The 20,143-nt window shown below is 41.2% G+C and overlaps 1 protein-coding gene across 5 annotated transcripts in view; it reads right to left on the reverse strand.

The window, feature by feature from the left end:
* Positions 1-20,143, reverse strand: part of Armc3 (armadillo repeat containing 3) — an 87,857-nt gene that overhangs the window by 60,358 nt on the left and 7,356 nt on the right. For all 5 annotated transcript variants that reach the window (XM_028764843.1, XM_028764841.1, XM_028764845.1 and 2 more), the window contains 6 exons: positions 17,820-17,937; positions 14,819-14,944; positions 9,900-9,968; positions 9,255-9,430; positions 5,010-5,204; positions 95-278 (listed from right to left, as the gene is read on the reverse strand). In XM_028764843.1, the coding sequence (XP_028620676.1) occupies positions 95-278; positions 5,010-5,204; positions 9,255-9,430; positions 9,900-9,968; positions 14,819-14,944; positions 17,820-17,937 (868 nt within the window). The remainder of the gene's footprint in view (positions 1-94; positions 279-5,009; positions 5,205-9,254; positions 9,431-9,899; positions 9,969-14,818; positions 14,945-17,819; positions 17,938-20,143) is intronic.

The following is a 20,143-nucleotide window of genomic DNA, read 5'->3' on the forward strand; positions in this document are numbered from 1 at the left end:
TCTTTAAAGCAGGCAGGTGCTCTAGTGTTTATAAATATTGATCAACATCAAGAATGCAAAGGGGAGATGTATGCTGAGATTAGGGGATACATACGATCATAAGCCGCTTTAGTAATAGCTTTGGCTGCGTTCTTCTGAATGTCAGGAATTGTGGAGTTCTCTGCGAATGACAGGACTTTTTTGAGGCTCCCTGTCTGCTGCATCAGTACCATTGTATCCATATCCTCCAGGCAGTTGGCTATCACTGCGAGTGCTTCTACATGAAGGTCATTCAATTCCTAATCATAAAAAACAAACACAGCTTGAAAATTGTCCTTTCAGTTACTCCACAGGCTGCTATGACAAAATACTTGACCAAGGCAACTTAAAGAAGAAAGGCTTTACTCCAGATTACAGTTCCAAGGGGACACGTCCGACTGGAACATAAAAGGCTGGCCGGTCACGTTGCAGGGGTGTCAAGAGTCAGTGTGAGAACAGGAAGTGAGGCAAGGTTACAAGCCTTCAAACCCGACCCCCACCCCCACCCCGGTGATGTACTTCCTCCCTCAAGATGCTACTTCTAAAGCTTCCATGCTGCCAAACAGCAACACCATTTGAAGACCAAGTGTTTGAACACATGAGCCTATAGGGGACATTTCACATTCAAACAACCACAGTTGTGCTAAAGAATCAGAAAATAGTGTGCTTAATTTTGTGTTGACAGAGCCCAAGGAAGCGGAAGTCATTGTCAACGACACATCCCGTGCTACTTGCCGGCCTCATCTTTTCTCGTGTCTCTTACTTCAAAATGTTTTATGGATGAAATAATGAAGAAAACTGCCAGTAATTACAGTGAATTGAAATTGCTTATATTATCTTCCATTAAATACAAATATAAAATCACCGGGGAAATAGTATATTTTTTTGGACAGGAGTCAACATGAAGCCAGGGGCTTGTCCATGCTAGGTACACACTCTCTACCCCTGAGCTATAACCTCCAATTCTAGAAGGTAGTTTTGGGAATAAAACAGAAGCTGAAGGTAAATATATTCCCCAAAATCTTTGAAAGTGATGGGGAAAAAGCAACGGAGCATGGCCTTCTTAATGGAAGAGTCACATGGATTCTCAAAGCAGTACGAACCTATAAGCTCCCTTAAATCGAAAATGAGAGAGATGCAGCAGTGATCATCCATACTGTATTCCACTCACGTTGCTTCTGACCGAGGACTTCACTTTAGAAATTCGATCTTTGCTACCACTCTCAAGCAAGGGCAGTGATAGAATTCTGGAATGGCCTTCGGAAGATTCGGTTACATCACCTACAAAGTGGCATACTTTGCGGGGCTGCATCGATGTCCTACACAAGGCTGGATATGCTTTGAATCAGTGTCTGACATGCAGCACCATTTCTCCCTTAGCTAGGATCCACAGGTCCTAGAAGCAAGATGCGGGTACTGAGTATTGGAGTGGCCCCTCTTGTGATCACCCTGAATGGCTCTCTGGCGAAGCTTTTGCTTCTTGTTCCTGTAACTTATGCTTTCCTGGCCTAGAGAACTTATTTGCAAAGGAAGGAATATTTTCACCAGGGCAAACAACAAATGATTCCAATGAATTAGAAGTTAAGACTGTCACGCGACACCTTGGGCTCCCTGTGCCCCAAGTCAATAAGCAAAGGAGACAGTTGCTATGGACGGGGAAGTTTTGTTGGCAATCTAAGGGAAGGAGGTCTAGGAAACACGAGGTCTCTTGGTGTCTCTTAGTATTACCATACCCGGAAAAAGCCACTGGAAAGAACAATTACCCAGTCTGTTAGAAATGTATAATGAGCAGCCAAGTGTGATGGTGTATGCCATAATCCTAGAAATTAGGAGCAAGAAATAAATGATTGGTGCAAGTTCCAGGGCAGCTGAGACTACACAGTGAGAACCTGTCTCAACACGTGTGTGTGTGCGTACACACACACACACACACACACACACCCCAAAATCAAATAGGCAAACAAACTTGCAATGACCCAGTCCATTCTAGTCTTCAACAAAGAAGATGAGACACAGTGCAAAGCCCTCTCTGATCAGGGGAGGCTCTTGCTGAGGGCATAAGGAACCTGGACTAGTAAAAGGAGGTAGTGATGGATGTCAGTCAGTCAATGTTGCTGCTTATAGCTGCGAAAGCTGCAATCGCCAAGTGTCTCCTCTTCGTTTAGGTAAGGGTGCTTAGGCACATGTCTGAACCCACACATCTAAACGTATAACTCAGTTTTGTACTCTCTTGTCCTCTTATCACACCACTTGAGATGCTTAATTATAATTTAGTATTTCATCTTCATTACTTTTACACCACAGGATCTAAGTTTCTGAAGTTAAGAAGAATAATAGATGTCACCTATTAACTTTACACTCATTCTAGGCTAAGATGTGGTGTGTTTTCTGATGGACACCGGATGCTTGCTTCATCTTAGATGGATATATGATTTTTGTCCTTGATTTTTTTTAAGAGTATAATTTAATTTTAACATTAAGAATGATGAAGACAGGGCCTGGTCTTCATTCCTTTTATGCCAGCATGTAGGAGGCAGAGGCAGGTGGATCTCTATGAATTAGAGGCCAGGCTGGTCTATTTGGTTAGCTCATCAGGCTAGTCAGGATTACAAGAGAGACTCTGTCTTTATTCAGAAGAGAGAAGGGAGGAATAAGGGGAGGGGCCAAATCAAAACAGTAGCCCAGAAAATTTGAAATCAAGTAATTAATCCCATGCCTAACTACAACCAAGTCAATAAACCATAGGACTGGTAAAACTGTTATATTAAAATCATGATATAACCCACAGGCTCAGTATTGCTCCCCATGTAAGTCTTCCTTAATGCTGTTTTACCCTTCTTCCAAGAATAGGTTTTACACACGTTTTGATCTTTTAATTCTTTGCAGTTCGTGCATTAAGCATATACTGCAGGAGTCTAGGGAACTCATTCAGTCTGTGAAGTACTTTCCAGGCAAGCCTGTGGGTCTGAGCACACATGTGCATGTGATCCCAGCGCTGGGGATGCTGAGACAGGAGGATGCCTGGGGCTTGCTGGCCTGCCAGTCTAGCTGAATTTGTCAGCTCCAGATTCACTGAGACACACTATCTCAAGAAATAAAGGGGAAAGTAATTGAGGAAGACACGTGATGTTGACCACTGGTCTCCACATGCATGTGCCCACTGACACCGTATGCATACATACACACACAGACACACAAAACCAGTAAACATACATGCATACACACAGAAAGTATTGTAACCTGAGTTAAATTTAAATTGCTTTTTGAATGCTCATTGCTAGCATAAAGAAACATAATTTTTAATGAACTGACTTATTCTGCAAACTTGAGAAATCTACTTAATAGTTCAAGTAGATTTTCCTGTTCTATTTGGGCTGTCTGTGTTTCAGGTCTGCTTTCAAGTCTGTTGGTTTTTTGTAGCCGTCTTTTGTATTGGCCTCACTACCTTGGTGAGGAGTTACAGTGCATAGGAAACATAACAACCCTTTGAGCCTTGTGCCCCAGCCTAGATGGGGATGGGAGAGGAACTTTTATATTTCATTCTATGTATTTTAGTATAATTTAAGTTTTTCCAAATAAAATATCGATATTAGTTCTGAAAAATGCTTGCTATTTTTCACTTTCTGTGTATATTGGCACTTTCTGTAACTACAGACAGGTATCTAACCTGTCAACTTCATTTTTTCACATCTGTTAAATGAGATAAGGATACAATAATTATGTATGATATATATGTATATCTGATATATACAATGATATATGAGATAATTATATGATGTATATTATACAAACAATACAAATATAAATAGGTATATCTAATATATAGATATGTATTATATACTTATCACATATAATGATATGATTACTGTTATTTTATACTTTTTCATACTTTGAAAGAAATGAGAAGGTAATAAAATTACATACATAAAATACCTGTATTTACCACACAGGGTAGATCTTTCTATGCTTTTTTTTTAATTCCAAAAAGACAGGAGATAGAACTGTGACACAATCAGACAAAGCTACATTTATTCTGTGGTTAATCCCTTTATACCTGTGGTTGATAGGACAGAGTAAGCACTCTGATTTGCATCTTCCATTTGAAATAATAGGACAAATTGATAGGACAAAATATAGTACCGTTAGAGTTCTATACAGTTCTAGCAGTGTATATAGCCCATAGTACGGTCATAGTTTTATACCATAAATGTAAAATCTCAACACAGAGCTGGTGCACAAGGTAACAGAGTGTCATGGAATCAGACATAGATGAATATGGCAGGGGGACAGGCTTGTGCCAGGACAGCTTTTGAAATTTTGCTTTATTTTCACAGTTTTGTGTCAAGCTCTGAGGTCTGTAATTTTTTTTTAGGAGAAAATCTAATGATTGGTTCATCTAAGCTTAATATTAAACTAGTATTCAAGGAGCCTTTAACCTCCTAGACTGTCTCACTTTCTGTACTTTCTGAAAGGAGCCAAGTAGAGTTTGTTTACTATAATGTATTGGAGTAGAGGCAGTGGATCTGCATCTACACATCAGCATTTGGCTCTGGAATGAAGCCTGGGGACTCTGTCAGCATGGATCTGAGCCAAGTCAATGCAGTGACATGGTCTGCAGCAACCTGGTAGATCGGTGTTTGTAACGGGGAGATGTGAGACACACACAGACTCTTCAAGTGGGAGATACATCCCTTGCAAACTCTGTGGGAACTGTCCAGCTTCACCTCCAATGATCACTCTGCCTGCCTCACCCCACAGAAACTCATGACAGGCAGAGAGATCAAAAGACTGAATCTGGGTGTTTCAGAAAAAATCTTAGACCTTCAAAGCCAGAAGGCTTCTCTCCTATTAGTTCTAGATGCTCTCTGCAACTAGCCTGCTTTAAGCAGCATAATAGACTTCACACGGCAATTAATGAATTGCTCCTGTAAATGCTGCATACTAGAACGAAAAGCATCCAGTTTGAGGACATCTGGGAACGCGGTGAGTACCTTGGTTTCCAGGATCTTGGTGAGGTAGTCCAGCCCTTGATTCTCCTTCAGTGTCACCCTAGCCTCCTTGTCACACGTGATGACACCCAAGGTTTTGAGAGCCAGCAGCTGGATAATGGGGTACTCTGACTTCAACAGCTCCAATATTGGAGGGATTGCATTTAGCTCTTGAAGTGTACTCCGACACTGAAAATCCTGCCGCAAAATACAAATGAGCGTATCAGTCATCTCTACAACAAAACGCAATCCCCAGGATAAAGAGCATCTATTGGTATGTTATAGTTTCCCCATCTTTTGTTTCCAGATTCCAAAATAGCTCATAGACAAAAGAAAACTGTTGGGCTAGAGAGTTGGCTCAGCGATTAAGAGCACTGACTGCTCTGCCAGAGGTCCTGAGTTCAAATCCCAGCAACCACATGATGGCTTACAACCATCTGTAATGGGATCCAATGCCCTCTTCCAGTGTGCATCTGAGACAGCTATAGTATACTCATATAAATAAAAAATAATTAAAAAAATAAAATTGTTAATGAAAAGTAACACCATATTTATTTATACAGACATTGTCAACAGGAACTCAACATCATCTATGACCTGTGGGGTTCATGTTGCTGCAAACTTCTATAAATGGTCTTACATTAAAATATATCCATAATACAATTGCTTTCATGCTGATACACTTTTTCAAATAGTAGTTGATAAATAATGGCATGAATTCTTTATGTTCCTGAGATTGTTTGTGAAATAGCTGCAGTGTTCATGTGTATGGAAATTTATAACAAGATTTTGGTCAAATGCATGACCTTGACTTAAGACACACATGATCTTAGAGAATCAGTTACATGTGAAGAACCAGTCCTGGTAGCAGTCATTAGGCAAAGGAAATTGTATGGAACAGTGGAGAAAACTGCCGAACTCTGACTACTACTAAATCATGAATTTTTAAAAATTCAAATGTAATTAAAATAGCATTAAGGGTGAAAAAGGAGCTGGGGACATGGCTAAGTCAGTTGAATATTTGCCACTTAAGCCTGAGAAGATGGGTCTGGACACCCAGAACCCATGTAAAGAAGCCAGGCTTGCAGCATGACTGTATTCTAGCTTCAGGGAGACAGACTAGGTGGATTCCTGGAACTTAGTGGCCAGCCAACTGATCTTCATCCTCATATTCTGGTGAGTGAGAGTCCCCAAAAGAGAAGCTAGAGAATAACTGGAGAGGACTGGACATTGATCTCTGGCCTCCAAATTCACATGCACAGATGTGCATACACCACCATAAACATAAACATGTATGTACAACACACACATACACACACAGACATATACACACACATAGACACACAGAGACATATACACACAGACATATACACATACATAGATACACACACATACACACACACAAACACTATGGGAAAGCCTCCACAGTCACCTTAGCTTTTCTTCCTCTTTCAACTAAGCTCTAAATATTCAGCTTTCTTCAGGCATAAAATGAGTGGAATAGTTTCCCCCAGGAGCTCAGAATATGACTATATTTGGAAAGAGAGTCACTGCAGATGTGATTTGGCAAGATGGAGTCATCCTGAAGTACAATGGGTCCTTTAATGGTGTCCTTATAAGGTAGGGGAAATGTCCTCCTGAGGATGGAGATGACAGAGGCAGTCTAGAGTGCTGGCTACCAGAAAAAACTGGGCAATGAGGAATGGTTCTGCCCAGTGCTTGGAGGACAAGTCATGATAACATAGAAACTCTGAACTTCTAGACCCAGAACTGACTGTTGTTTTGAGCCACTCAGCATGTGGCATTTAGCTTTAGTGGCCCTAATATCTCCTTAGTCCCCAGTGCTTCTGATATGAAGAACCATAGAGGGAATGCTCCTTATTTCCACTTAAAATGAAAAATAGAACACAACCATAAGGAGTCATGAGATTAAAACCACAAATCCATGGATAGAAAGTTTTAAGTCCGCTGAGTGAATTGGACAGTGTTAACGGACAACTACGGACAATACAAAAACCATCCCAGAGACAAGCCTGTGAGCGCTCTTGTGAGAGGGTCTCTGGATTGAGATAGCTTCAGGGATTATCTTGACTGCAGTAACTGATGTGAGAACACACATCTTAATTTTCCGTGGGACCACTCCCTGGGCGGTGGATCATGTTCTATAAGCAATGGAAGATGTTAGCTGAGCACGGGAATTCGTTGCTCTCTGCTTCCTGACTGTGGATCTGAGGTGACCAGAAACTGCAAGCTCCTGGTGACCTTAATTCCCAGCCACAGTGGAGTACATACTCTTGAATTATGAGCTAGAAACAACATGTTCTCCCTTAAGTTACTTTTGTGAGGATATTTTATCACAGAAACAGAATAGTAAGCTGGGATGGTGAGGGAGAGGCTAGGAGATTGGAACAGCAGACAGCAGAAAGCGGTTGGACTTCCTCAAGAGGATCCCTGTTTCAGAAGCATGAGGATGCCATGTTGCCAGGACCAGCTGAGGCTGAGAATGTTTTCTGTGCCTCTTTCCATCTCACTGCCTAGAAACTGTCTCTCGGTCATCTCCCCTTCCCCTCACGCATGCTGCATCTTAAGATTTCAGCTTACTAGGCAAATTTGGTTGTTGTAATGAATCCCAAGCAGAAAAAGCAGCAGGGTCAGCAGGTAAGTAGCTCTAAACAAGTGGTTCTTATCCTGTGGGTCCCCACCCTCTGAGGGTCAAAAGACCCTTTCATATTGCATATCAGATATCCTGAATATCAGATATTCACATAACAGTACCAAAATTACAGTTATGAAGGAGCAATGAAAATAATTTTATGGTTGTGGGTCACAGCGTTAGGAAGGTCGAGGGAGAACCACTGCTCTAAACTGCCCTGTTGTGTGGGTGAGGACAGGCCACAGGGAACGGCGCAGTGGGAACGGCGCAGTGGGGAGTGGCGTGTCAGCTATTCTCTACTTTATAGGAAAGTATCCTGATAAGAGGGCGCTTTGCTGCTGGGAATAATGAATTGCACTGAGCAGCCTCCGGCCAGGTTTTCACCAGTGAACCGTCCGAAGCTTTGGCCATTGGCTACCTAATTCTCTGAGCTTATCGGGACTGCCCTAGGGGCTGGTTTTCATGAATGAGAACTTCTAGAAAGAAGCTGTGTCTGCAAAGTCTGATGTTATAGCATCAGTGATGTGAGAGGCTGGAACACTGCAGGTTCACAGCCTGATTACCTTACCTTGTGTTAGTTCTGGCTTCTTGAACAGTCGATCCATGCTTACCCGTGTCAGAACTAACAGGGTGATAGATACAAATCTTTTGGAATCTCTTACTCTAGCATATTATAAGTTCCTACCCACCCAAAGCTAAAAACTACTCCAGGTGCCCTCAGCCCATGGGGAGATTCCCCTATCTTGCTGTAACTGCACCTATGGTGGGCCCACAGTGTGTTTTAAATGTGCCTTGGTTTGTGATTTTCTTTACTCTGCTTCCTGTAAAACCTCCTGAACCTACTTCCACCTGGGGACATGGGACTCCCTATTTTCCAGGCCAAGGTTACTCAATCTTGACCTTAGAATAAGCTTTCTCATTTCATTTGAGGTGAGAGCTGTGTTTTTTGTTTGTTTGTCTGTCTGTTTGTTTGTTTGTTTGTTTCGTCTCTTTCCAGGTTTGACATGAATTGTACATTTCCCATTTCAAAACAAACCCAGTGGATTCAGATGAATCCCACCTTAATTTGCATGCCATTTTTTTTCTTTTAAAACCAAAATACGTTTCTTTTCTTGTGGTAGATAATTACTTATAAAAAGACATCTACTTGAAGTTTCCATTATTGTTTTCTGAGTGATTAATACTAGATGAGAAAAATCATGAGCAACTGATGAGTCTTAACAGTCTTTTCCTTGTTAAAGAAGACAATGCCATAACAGGCTTCTGAAGTTACTTTATGTGTATGTCTGTTTTGTCAACATGTCTGTATAGCATGTGCCCACAGAGACCAAAAGAGGGCATCAGACCTCCTTGAACTGGAGCTGCAGATAGTTGTGAGCCACCATGTGGCTGCTATGAACTGGTCCTGGGTCCACTGGAAGAGAAGCCAGTGCTCTTAACCTCTGATCCATCTCTCCAGCCCCATCCCTTACGACTGGCTTTTACCCAAATATTATTTTTTAACAGTGTTGAGGCTAAATCTCAGAGCATCCTGCATTTAGCCTTAAACACCAAGTTGTAGTAACATCGAAACGCTGTTTAGAAGTTAGCCTTACCTGTACCAAGTTGTAGATGCATTCAATAGAATTCTTCTTCACATCTGGGTCTGAGCTGCTCAGCAATCTGATGAGCGGTTCCAGTCCACCATGCTCAAATATCTGTACTTTCCCTGTGTACTCTACAGACATGTTCGCGAGACAAAGGCTAGCAAACTCATGGATGACCACTTCTTCTGTACATCACAAATGAAGGAGACAACCTGTTAGCTCTTTGCAGAAGCTCTACTTTACAATCAGCCTTGAGGGGTGTGTATGTAATGATGACACACACTTGTGATCCTATCCATTTGGCAGGCAAGGGCAAGAGGTTCTACTGTCCCAGTGCTGTGGGATAGAGTGCAGTTGTGAAGTACTCTCTGGACACAAGCAAATGCCTGGACTCGATTTTAGTGGCATACACACTCGTGTGTGTGTGTGTGCGCACACACACACACACACACACACACACACACACGGCGGGGATGAAAAACAAAGGTCCACAAATCTTACTCACATCACACTTTCAGCAAAAACTGAGCTGTGGTTTGTAAGATTATAATGACAATTCACAGCTGGTGGTTCATAAGTTCTTTTCGATGTGTTTAATAAAATGTAAAAAGAAATTAGTTTCATTTTGGAAATAAATGTAGGATGTAAGGTTACCTTCCGGGGAGAGCTGAGCAATCACGGAGTTCATAACTTCTAACTCCCTCAATAACTTTTTAACATCACCTACAAAAGAAGAGACCAAATATGAACGTTTGTTAAAAATAATAGTGGCAATATAACAAGGAGGTGGCAGGTCTCACATGCAGGTCAGTTTACGCCGCTTGAACACCATCTAGCCTCTGCCTCTTCATCAACACTAAACATGGTGACAGCAGAAGTGCCAGTCACTTAGTCTCTTCATTTTGAGATTTTTTTTCTAAGTTTAATTTTCATAAGCTTGTACAGAATGCAGACAATTTTTTAGTGTATTTTAACTGATATATCCTGATTTCTTACATTCCATTTATAGGAGATGTCAAAAGTCCTTAAAAATGTATTGGCATTTGAAGTTAACTTCCATGTGGTCTCTGTTAGGCTAAGACTGGCCTGCTTCTTGCTGATTTAACTCCAGCTTTTTGAGGAAAAAGAAAGATATTTCTGTTTTTCAGTTTTGCAACTTTTCTGTCTAACTCTTTTATCTGCAAGGATAGATTAGCCCTGCTGGAATTGGAGGAAAGGTCACAGAAGCATAAATGCTTGGATGAATTCGTCCTTATTAATTGCTGAATAGGTTTGGCATTCTCTGAGCCCCTTTTCCTGGGGAATTCGGAGGTGTGGCTTTTCTTCAATGTGTCAAAACTTCTGATTTCTCTGTTTCTGTTACAAGTGGTTGAAGGTCTAGCAAATGGAAAGTAGCCTTTGACTGTGGCCAGACTAGCGCGATGTCCTGAGGTGTGGGCAATGGGAAGCAGAGGAAATCCTGAATGAATGTGTGTTATTGATAAGGACCCCAATGCCTCATGGGAATTGACAAAGCCTCCCCTGCGTCAGGTTCAAGGAATTGTCAAAGTCCTCCTGTGTGAATGTTAACAGGGTTTACAGAAAGCATTAGCTACAGCTTCCTAGAGACTGCTTCCCTTCAAAGACCTCCTATGAAACTGACTCGCCTGGCTCTCTGAGCTGTACATAATAAATCGACAGAGGTTCTGGATTCCTTGGTGGTATTTGCTGCTCTCCATCAGAGTAAGTACAGCCTGTCTGATCCCAGACTTTCTGTACGTATGTGTGTCTTAGAATTTTATTGCTATGAAGAGGCACATGGTGACTCCTTTAAAGGAAAGCATCTACTTGAGGCTGGCTTATGTCTCAGAGGTTCAGTCCTTTATCATCATGGCAGGAAGCATGGTGGCATGCAGGCAGACATGGTGCTGGAGAGGTAGCCCAGAGTTCTATATTTGGATCCAAAGGCATCAGGAAGAGACAGTCAGCCACTACTAGGCCTGGCTTGAGCATCTGAGACCTCAAAACCTGTCCCCAGTGACATACTTCCTCCAATAAGGCCACACCTACTCTAACAAGCCACACCTTCTAAACCGGAACTCCCTATGGGCATATGGAGAGCATTTTTAGTCAAACCACCACGTTTGTCAACTTTTCATCCCTACATGGACTCAGTCAGGTTTCCAGGCCCAAACTGTAATCGATACAGCAGAAGATGTCATTTACGGTCCAACAGTTGGTTTTTAAAACGCATTCTCTCCACTGATTGACAGGCAACAGTCTCGTTGTGATACTTAGACTCCGGCACGGTTCTGGGAACCAAATCCCATGCATCCTTTCCTAGCAAGTGCTGTTTTGATGCCAGTGTGCATACTTCAGAACAATTTTTGTGACAACTGTACTAAAAGTTCCTTATTTTTCTGTGCTTTAAAAAAAGCCTATCTATGATTTCTGGAATTTTAGATATCCAAACGCTTTCATGTATATAACAGCTTTATGCATTTATGCACTTCAGAACTCTTCAAGGTGTCCATGACGGTAAGGTGAACCACAGTAGTGCCTGCGCGCTCTCCCATTGCTTTCTCTCTGTGTGATTGGCAGTCACACAAAAGGCCATAGCTGCATGTAACTTGCAGCCTCAGGTTGACATCACACCTTTTTTTGTCCAACCAAGCTGACAGTTTTCACCAGAGAGTCTCATGCCAAAAGATGTAGACCAAATGATCAGAGACAGGTAGGAGCCACGATGGGTCCATCCCATCTGCCAACCCATTCCTCCTTGCTTGATGGAAGCTTCTCGTTCAATGCAGCTCTGTGACCCGGTGACCTAATTGTTGGATGTATTATTCTTTTGACATTGGATTGTTCCAAGAGTTTACTTTCTTTTTTTTTTTTCTTGAGGTTAAATCAGCAAAAAATAAAGGGCAAGCTGCTCAAAATGCAGTATTAGTCTGTGTTCCTTCCTTTTCAACTGTGCGTTTTTTCCACTATGGCAACTGGCTGGAAATGCTGACCCATGCTGGGGTTGGGTGAACCATGTCTGACTAAGCAGGGTGCCACCTATGATTTCTGGTTGAGGCAGATCTGCCAGCGACTTTCATACCTGCTCTAACTTCATCAAATCTGTTTCAATTGTATTAACTTTTTGGACAGGGCCTCACTTTGTAGTCCCAGGTAGGCTAGAATTCATTATGGTAGCTAGGTCAAGCTCACTGCAATTCCTCTGCCTCCACCTCCCCTGTGCTGACGTTACAGGTGGGCACCGCTCTGTCAGACTTGACTGCTTTCTCAACCACCACATGCTGGTTTTACCATCTAATTCATGCTTGACCTTCCACCTGTTTGCAGCACTATCTATCTGGGTGGCTCTAGTGACCCAAGGTGCTGCTTTCTGAGGTTGCCTGACACTGATATGGGGTTTCTGGTGAATGCTCTGGAGCTGACGACAATCACTGCATCTGCTATGTGCTCTCAACAAATTAAATATAAACTGGTGGGAGAAAGAAGGGGGCAGCAGCTGTGTTTTGGATGAAAAAGAAGGTCCAGCAAAGTAATTTCAATGTCTATTTGAATCACCTTAGTTTGACATAGACACACAGTCAGTAATTTCCAGAAGAGGAGGAAGGAGGAGGAGGAGGAAGTGGAAAAGGAAGAAGAAGGGAAAGAAAAGGCAGGAAAGAGGAAGAAGGAAAAGGGGAGGAGGAGGTAAGAAGGTGAAGGAGGAGGTGGAAGAGGAGTGGAGGAGGTAGAGGAGGAAGTTGTGAAGGGGAGCTCTGTCTCTCACAAGAAGTTTCAGCAGCCAGGATTCTGGTAAAACATCAATTCATCTGCTGTGAACACAGTTGCTCCCTGAGTATGAAAGTGGCGGGAAGGCACGGGTTTCTAAGGAGCATCCATTGTTGCTGTGAGACACACAATGCTGTAACCGAGCAATGTGACGGTGTGATCCTTTACAAACTAGCCTGGAGGCATGACTCCTTAGGGTCCAGAGTCTACTTGCTCATCTCTATACAAGTTTTCTAGGACACTCGTGGTAAGTGGAGTTATAGCCGTGAAAATGTTGATTCTTCTGAGAAAAGGAGACTTTGCTGAACAGCTGAGGATGCCATGCATTAACTACATCATCAGATAACAAAGCAATTAATTCAAACAATGGCCTTTTTCCTATCTAATCCATGGAATCGTTACATCATCATAGGTCTTCACACCAGATATGTATTCAGGATCTGTCATCCTTAATTATCAGAGCAGAGAGCCAAGTACTCACTGGAACCCTGAGGGCAGCAACCCTCTCCTCACTAGACAAACAGATGGCCTGTGTCCTCCTAGCACAGATCAAACCCAGCCTGTAGGAAGGTCCCAGAGAGCCCCTCACTTAACGCACACAAGTGAAAATGTTTCTTTAAAACTTTTAATTTTTTTTCTAATTGTGTGTGTGTGTGTGTGTGTGTGTGTGTGTGTGTGCCCACGTCCGTGTACAGACACAAGAGGAGAACAGAGGCCATAGATCTTCTTTAATCTGGAGTTGTAGGCAGTTATGAACCACTTAGTATGGGTGCTGGAAACCAAATTCTGGCCTCTGCAAGAGCAGTATGTACTCTTAACTACTAAGCTATCCCTCCAACCCCTAATTCTTAATAAATTAGGGTCACAAAATCTTCTAGAAGTCCATCAGATACAATTTATACTTCCTGAGCTGAGAATTTTCGCCAACAATATGGAGAGTTTCTCAAGAAATAAATACCTTATATGTTACATGTTAGACGAATGAACAAATAAGAGAAATAAAGAACAAAACAAACAGAAAAAAGTCATTGAAAATCTAAACATCAGTGCATATCATACATTGTCTGGTTAGGGACAGGTAGAGAAAAATCCACGCTGGGCACTGGAGAGGCCATGGCAAGGGACAAAATTCATTCTCCATTAAGAGCACCATTGAAGTTTTGTGTAGTTACAAAGTTGTTGACTCAATTTATTTTTGAAGCTTTTTCCCAAGTTACAAAGTTTGTGATTCAAAAACTACACTGAAACAACAGAGAAGAGACTTATGCCTGGACAGACACATCCTCTTCACAGTCACAGACTGCTGCTGTTGGCTTGGCTCCCCCAAACAACTGTTCTAAAAGCCAGAAGATTATTTTAGCCAACACAATAATGCTACACTCCTAAATATATAAAAATATTTGAATCAAATAATAGATCTGAGTCAAGAGTAAATACAACTAATTTTTTTAATACTAGCAATAGTCAGTTCTAAAAAGACAGTTTATCAAAACACTACTGTGGGTTTCATCCACTAGGAAATGGATATGAAGCCTTAACTGACATGTGTGCAGGCACACAGCCACCTGTAATTCCAGCTCTAGGAGCTCTAGCCCTCTTTTCTGGCACCCACAGGCACTTGCACTCACATGCAGATACACACACTTTCAACAAACACATCTTTAAAAAAAACATATGAAACCATTAGTTACACTGTATCCCCCTCCCTTTGCTAATATCATAGTCGGCTTAAATAAAACTTAGACAAATCCCTTAAAATTAAACTCAAAAGAGGGAGAATTTGTTCATTTCGAAACATTGTTACTTACTGTTAGAAGCCAGAATACCAAAGATCATCATAGCGTTTCTTCTTACAATTTTGTCTTCGTGGGTGAGCAGTTTGGTCAAAGGCTCCACAGCTCCAAGTTCAAGGAGAGTTGCTTTATTCTCCTCACCTGACACCACAGGTAAAACAAAACCATGAGTGAATGCCTTCCAGCTCCCAGGAGCTTTGACCTGTGCTACTCCACTCTCTTGTTTGCCCTTTATATCCTTCTTTGCTTCCTCTCAGAAAAAAACCTGCGGGTTCCAGCACCCTGTATATCCACTGCTCTCTCTTCCCTTGATGTTCACAGGCTCATCCTCAGCTCTGAACTCACAACAGGCCAGCTCAGGGTGGTATCCTAATATTGTCATAACGTCCCAGACACTCATGCTTCTCAGCCTTTAAAATTTGTGGGGTTTTTTTTAATTTTTATTTTATATGAATATGTGTTTTGCTGCATATATGTCTGTGAACTGTGTGTGTGTGTGTTTGTGTGTGTGTGTGTGTGTGTGTGTGTGTGTGTGTGTGTGTGTACAGTACCTGCATAAGCCATAAGAGGGCACAAACCCTGGAATTGGAGTTATAGCCAGTGGTGAACCACCAGATGTGAGGTGAGTGCTGGGAACTGGGCCCAACTCCTTTATAACTGCAGCAAGTGCTCTTGACTGTGAGTCCATCTCTCTAGCCCCTAGATCATGCTTTTATCCAAAAAACAAACAAAAAAACCCAAAAAACAAAAAAACAAAAACAAAAAAAAACAAACCAAACTGGTGTCTTAGTTTCTTATAGATACTTTAATTGACTCCACAAAGTCTATATCTGAAAATAGTGAAGTTTTTATCTTTGGGTCAGAAAGGTAAAAGTCTGAAATAGACCTCCACAGGTAAAAGCAAAGTAATTGGCAAGGTGATCTATGTTTCTTTTGAGAGCTCCATGAGAGAAAACATTTCCTCTCCTTGGTCTTTCTTGGGAGTGGGGTGAGAATGGAATCCAGGACCTCATGAAAGCTAAGCAAATGCTAAACCACTGAACTGTACTTCGTTTGGTCTGTGTGCTGTTTTTTCTCAGCATTCCTTGGCTTGTGGGAACCTTCCACCCTCAAAGTCACCAACTTCATATTTCTGGCCTGTGTCCCCACCACATCTCTGCCCCACCCTTTCAGCAATCAGGAGCTCTGTGACTGTGTTGCCCTCGCATGGAAATCACCTCATCTCAAAGTCGGTTGATTAGCAACAATTATGCCTGAAATCTTATTTCTCCTAGCCAGGTAATGGCATATATTTACAGCTTCTGAAGGTCTTGTGTTGATATGTTTTATGTATTTTTCTGCCTATTTCATAGGATAGAATTCCTTGATTAATTTTTCAAACAAATTGTGGGGTCTTGCCCTAAAACTCAGTTGTTGTATTTAACTTGCTGATGTTTTCTTTACAAATTCCATACCCACGTTCAAGAAGCACACAGAGTTGAAGAGTGCCTTGCTTTCTCTTTTTACCAGTTCATGGCTTATGCTTCCTTTTTATAATTGTTTTCTGTTCCTTTAATTTCTTTTCAGATATCTATTATATTTATTACTGACTTTGGGTTTAATATTTCCTTTACCATTGCCCTTTCTTAAAAAGGAAGCTGAATCTACTGGTTTTAAATTAAAAAAAAATTATTTGTGTGTGTGTGTGTGTGTGTGTGTGTGTGTGTGTGTTGCATTTGAGGGTATGGACATGGATAAAAGTGAGACACACATGGCTTTTACATGAGCCCCAGGGATCCGAACTCGATCCGCATTTTAGCCACCAGTACACCTTCCTGACCCCAAACTTTGCTTTCTAACATGGAACAATGTATTTTTATCTAAATGCTCATTTAACCACGTTCTATAGATTAATTTCTACTTTTATTCCCTGTTTTCTTTCACTCATGAGCTGCATAGCAAGGTGTTGCTTGCTAGAATGTTGGCTATTATTGATTTCTGGTGTAATTCCTCTATGATATGGAGATACATTTTGAGTAGTTTGGAATCCCTTGAAATTTATTTAGTCTTGTTTTGTGTCCCAGAATGCAGTTTTCTGAGGTGAATATTCTGTAAGTTACTCCTGAGAAATAATGTTCACTCCAGATTTCTCAGAGAGAAGTCAATACAGATTAAATTCATTAATATTGATGGCCAAATCTTCCATATATTTAGACTTACTGTCTGTTCATTCTTTCATTTATTGAGATAAAGGTCTTGAATCCTCTTGCTGAGAAGAGCACCTGTGGATGCTAATCTTTCCTCAAAATACCAGCTTTATGCATTTGGAGTGTCCTCTATTTGGTCCATGGTTACAGAAGATTTTCTGCAGCCTTTAAATTATTTGACCTCCTTATCACAATCAAACGACCTCTGGCTCCTTTGACTGTTTATTTTTCTTATATTAATATAATCACTCCATGTTTATATTGATTAGTCCTTTCATGAGATATCTTTTTACCTTTTATTTGTGCTTTAATATTCTAAGAGTCTTTACTGAAGGCAGCATACAGTTTGGTTTTAATTTTTAGTTGAGTACAACAATCTCTCCCTGTTGATCATTTAAATTTTATTTGAATGGAATTTTATTCAGCTGTAAAGGAAGATGAAATTACAAAATTAGCATGAAAATGGGTGGTAAAGCCGAGGCTACTAGGAAAGGGCCAATGTGCCTGGGCAAACGAAGGCTGTGAGGGAGGGGGTGAGGAAGAACAAAGTGGAAATGGAGAAGCCTGGGGCTAAAAGGGTCCTGTGGGGAAGGGAGCAGGGGGTGGGGGTGGGGCAGCATTCAGCTTAACCCTTTATGTCAACATTGTACACATGCCTATTTGTTTTAGACTTTGGGTTATGATCCAATGCAAGTTTATCTAACTGCTCTTTTTGCTTCTATGGCATTTATTCTTGTCGGTTGATTGGATAAATGAGCACCTGGGATGTATGCTGTATATATGGTACTACATAGAAACGAGATAGAAAGATAAACGGCAGAAGAACAAACCTTTCAAAGCAAACTTATAGATGGCTTCACAGGCTTTGGCTAAGATGTCTTCCTCTGGAGACTTGAGCATCAGCACCACAGTGGCCGCTTTTTTGCTTTCAATCATGAGTGGGTCAAACTGAAATATAAAAAAAAGAAAAGTAGTCAGATTCATGTAAATGTAGCATCAAAATGAACAGTGACTTAAAATTTAAAAAGACTGCAATCTTGCAAAAGGATGTGGTCACTGCCCAGCAGGTGTGCTACAAAGTTCCTATTTAACAAAGAAATCATCGGGGCTGGAGAGATGGATCAGTGGTTAAAGGCACTGACTGCTCTTCCAGACAACCCAGGTTCAGTTTCCAGCACCCTTATAGTGGTTTACAACTTCTGTAATTCCAGTTTCCAGGGGATTTGATGTTTTCTTCTGGCCTTGGGGGCACTGCATGTATGTAGTATACATGTAAGTGAAACACCTGTACACATAAAGTGCATGCACATACATGGGAGATCAAAGGACAACTCACAGGAGTGGGCTTTCTCCTTCTGTTTTGTGTGTCCTGGGAATTGAACTCAGGTCATCAGGCTTGGTGGCATGTACTTTTACCTGCAAATGCCTTCTGATGGATTTTGTAGGACAGGATTGTCTCAACTGTGATCCAGAGCTTCTGTATCTGAACACCCATGTAAAAAAGATTATTCCGGTAGTGACTGCCTACAAAGCCAGGTCTGAGGATGGGGGAGGCAGACCCAGGAGGAGCCCTGGGAACTTCTTGCCAAATCAATGCACTACAGGCTCAGTGACAGACCTGTCTCAAAAAATAAAGGTGAAGAGTGATTGGGAAAATACCGGGTGTTGACCTCTGGCCTCCAAATGTGTGAATAACACATGCTCACTCATCAGGACACAAATCTATGGCTTAATGGCAAGTCTGTGTTTAATGTTACAAGAAAATGCCATGTTTTCCCAAAGTAGTTCTACTGTTTTGCAGTGCCATGATCCCTGTAGCTGTGTGCAGCACAGTGTGTCTGCTTCGTTAGGCTTTCTTAATGTGTCTCTGCAGTGCTTCAGAGGCCATAGATACTGATGTAAAAGTGTCGTGTTTATGTATTTCATCTTTATGCTATTGCCCCTCCATGTTTTTAAAAATTTGTGTTAAGTGAACAACATTGAAGACAATCTTCTTCTCTAAAAATGAAATGCTTATAATTATGAAATCTCCATGCTTTTCTTCAATAAAAGTGTTTGTCCTGTAATTATATTTGTTCAATACATAGGCACTTTCTTATGATTAGTGTTTGCATGATATGTATGCCTTTCTGTTTTCTCTCTTAACTTATACTATCCTTAAATATTTCAAACATTTCTTGAGTCTTTTCCTTAAGTTTGACCTTCTCTATCAATAATCTAGTATGATTATTGATATGGTTGATATCTATTGACCGTCTGCTATCTGCCTCTAACTTCTCTTTTCCCTGTCTTTTTTGGTAACTGAATTTTTTTTTTAGTTTTCTATTTTATTTCCTTTAATGGCTTTATTGATTGTTTTCCTGATATGGGTCATATATTTCTCTTTTATATTTTGGATGTTTAATTATTTTTATTGGCTACATTAACATCGTGAAAACTATATAGTTGATCCTTTTCCTTGGTAATGGGGATGGAGGGACCTTAAAGAATATTGGATTTTGCTCTGCCAAGCACTTATCCTCCATCTGGATCAGCTCTGTCTATTTCAAGCCCATTTTTAAACCTTGCTAAGACAAATCCAGGAGCATCTTTACCACAGAGAAAAGCTAGACATACTATAAAGGCACAGCATTTCTGGGGGCTAATTTTGACCTAGAAATTCAATAAGACTCTCTTATCAAAATCATGATTCCCAGACTTGTGTGAGATTTAAAAGCTATTCCATCTGCAGCCTTTTCGTACTTTGTCTTTGCTATTTGTGTCATGTATGGTTCTGCCCAGACAGCTGAGAACTTAAAGTCTCCAGGGACCATTAACCAGACTTCTCTGCTGTTGGCTTTTCTCTGAGCTATAGCTGCCAATGAGAAGTTCCCAACTAAATCTCTCTTCTTTTGAAACCAAAACCATACTTTCTTTAGATCCTATTCACTGTCTGCACTTTTATAGCCAACACCATAATGAAATACACTTTTTCTCTATTTTCTACTGGCTGCACACATCCAAGCTGAACTTAACCTTCAGGTAACCACTTTTAAGGTTACCACAGCTACTGCTATGCTGCCTGCCACCACAGCGACCACCATGACACCTGCCACCACAGCGACCACCATGACACCTGCCACCACAGCGACCACCACGACACCTGCCACCACAG

The sequence above is a fragment of the Grammomys surdaster genome, unplaced genomic scaffold (genome assembly GCF_004785775.1).
Source record: "Grammomys surdaster isolate TR1022 unplaced genomic scaffold, NIH_TR_1.0 146, whole genome shotgun sequence".
In the NCBI taxonomy this organism is placed as follows: domain Eukaryota; kingdom Metazoa; phylum Chordata; class Mammalia; order Rodentia; family Muridae; genus Grammomys; species Grammomys surdaster.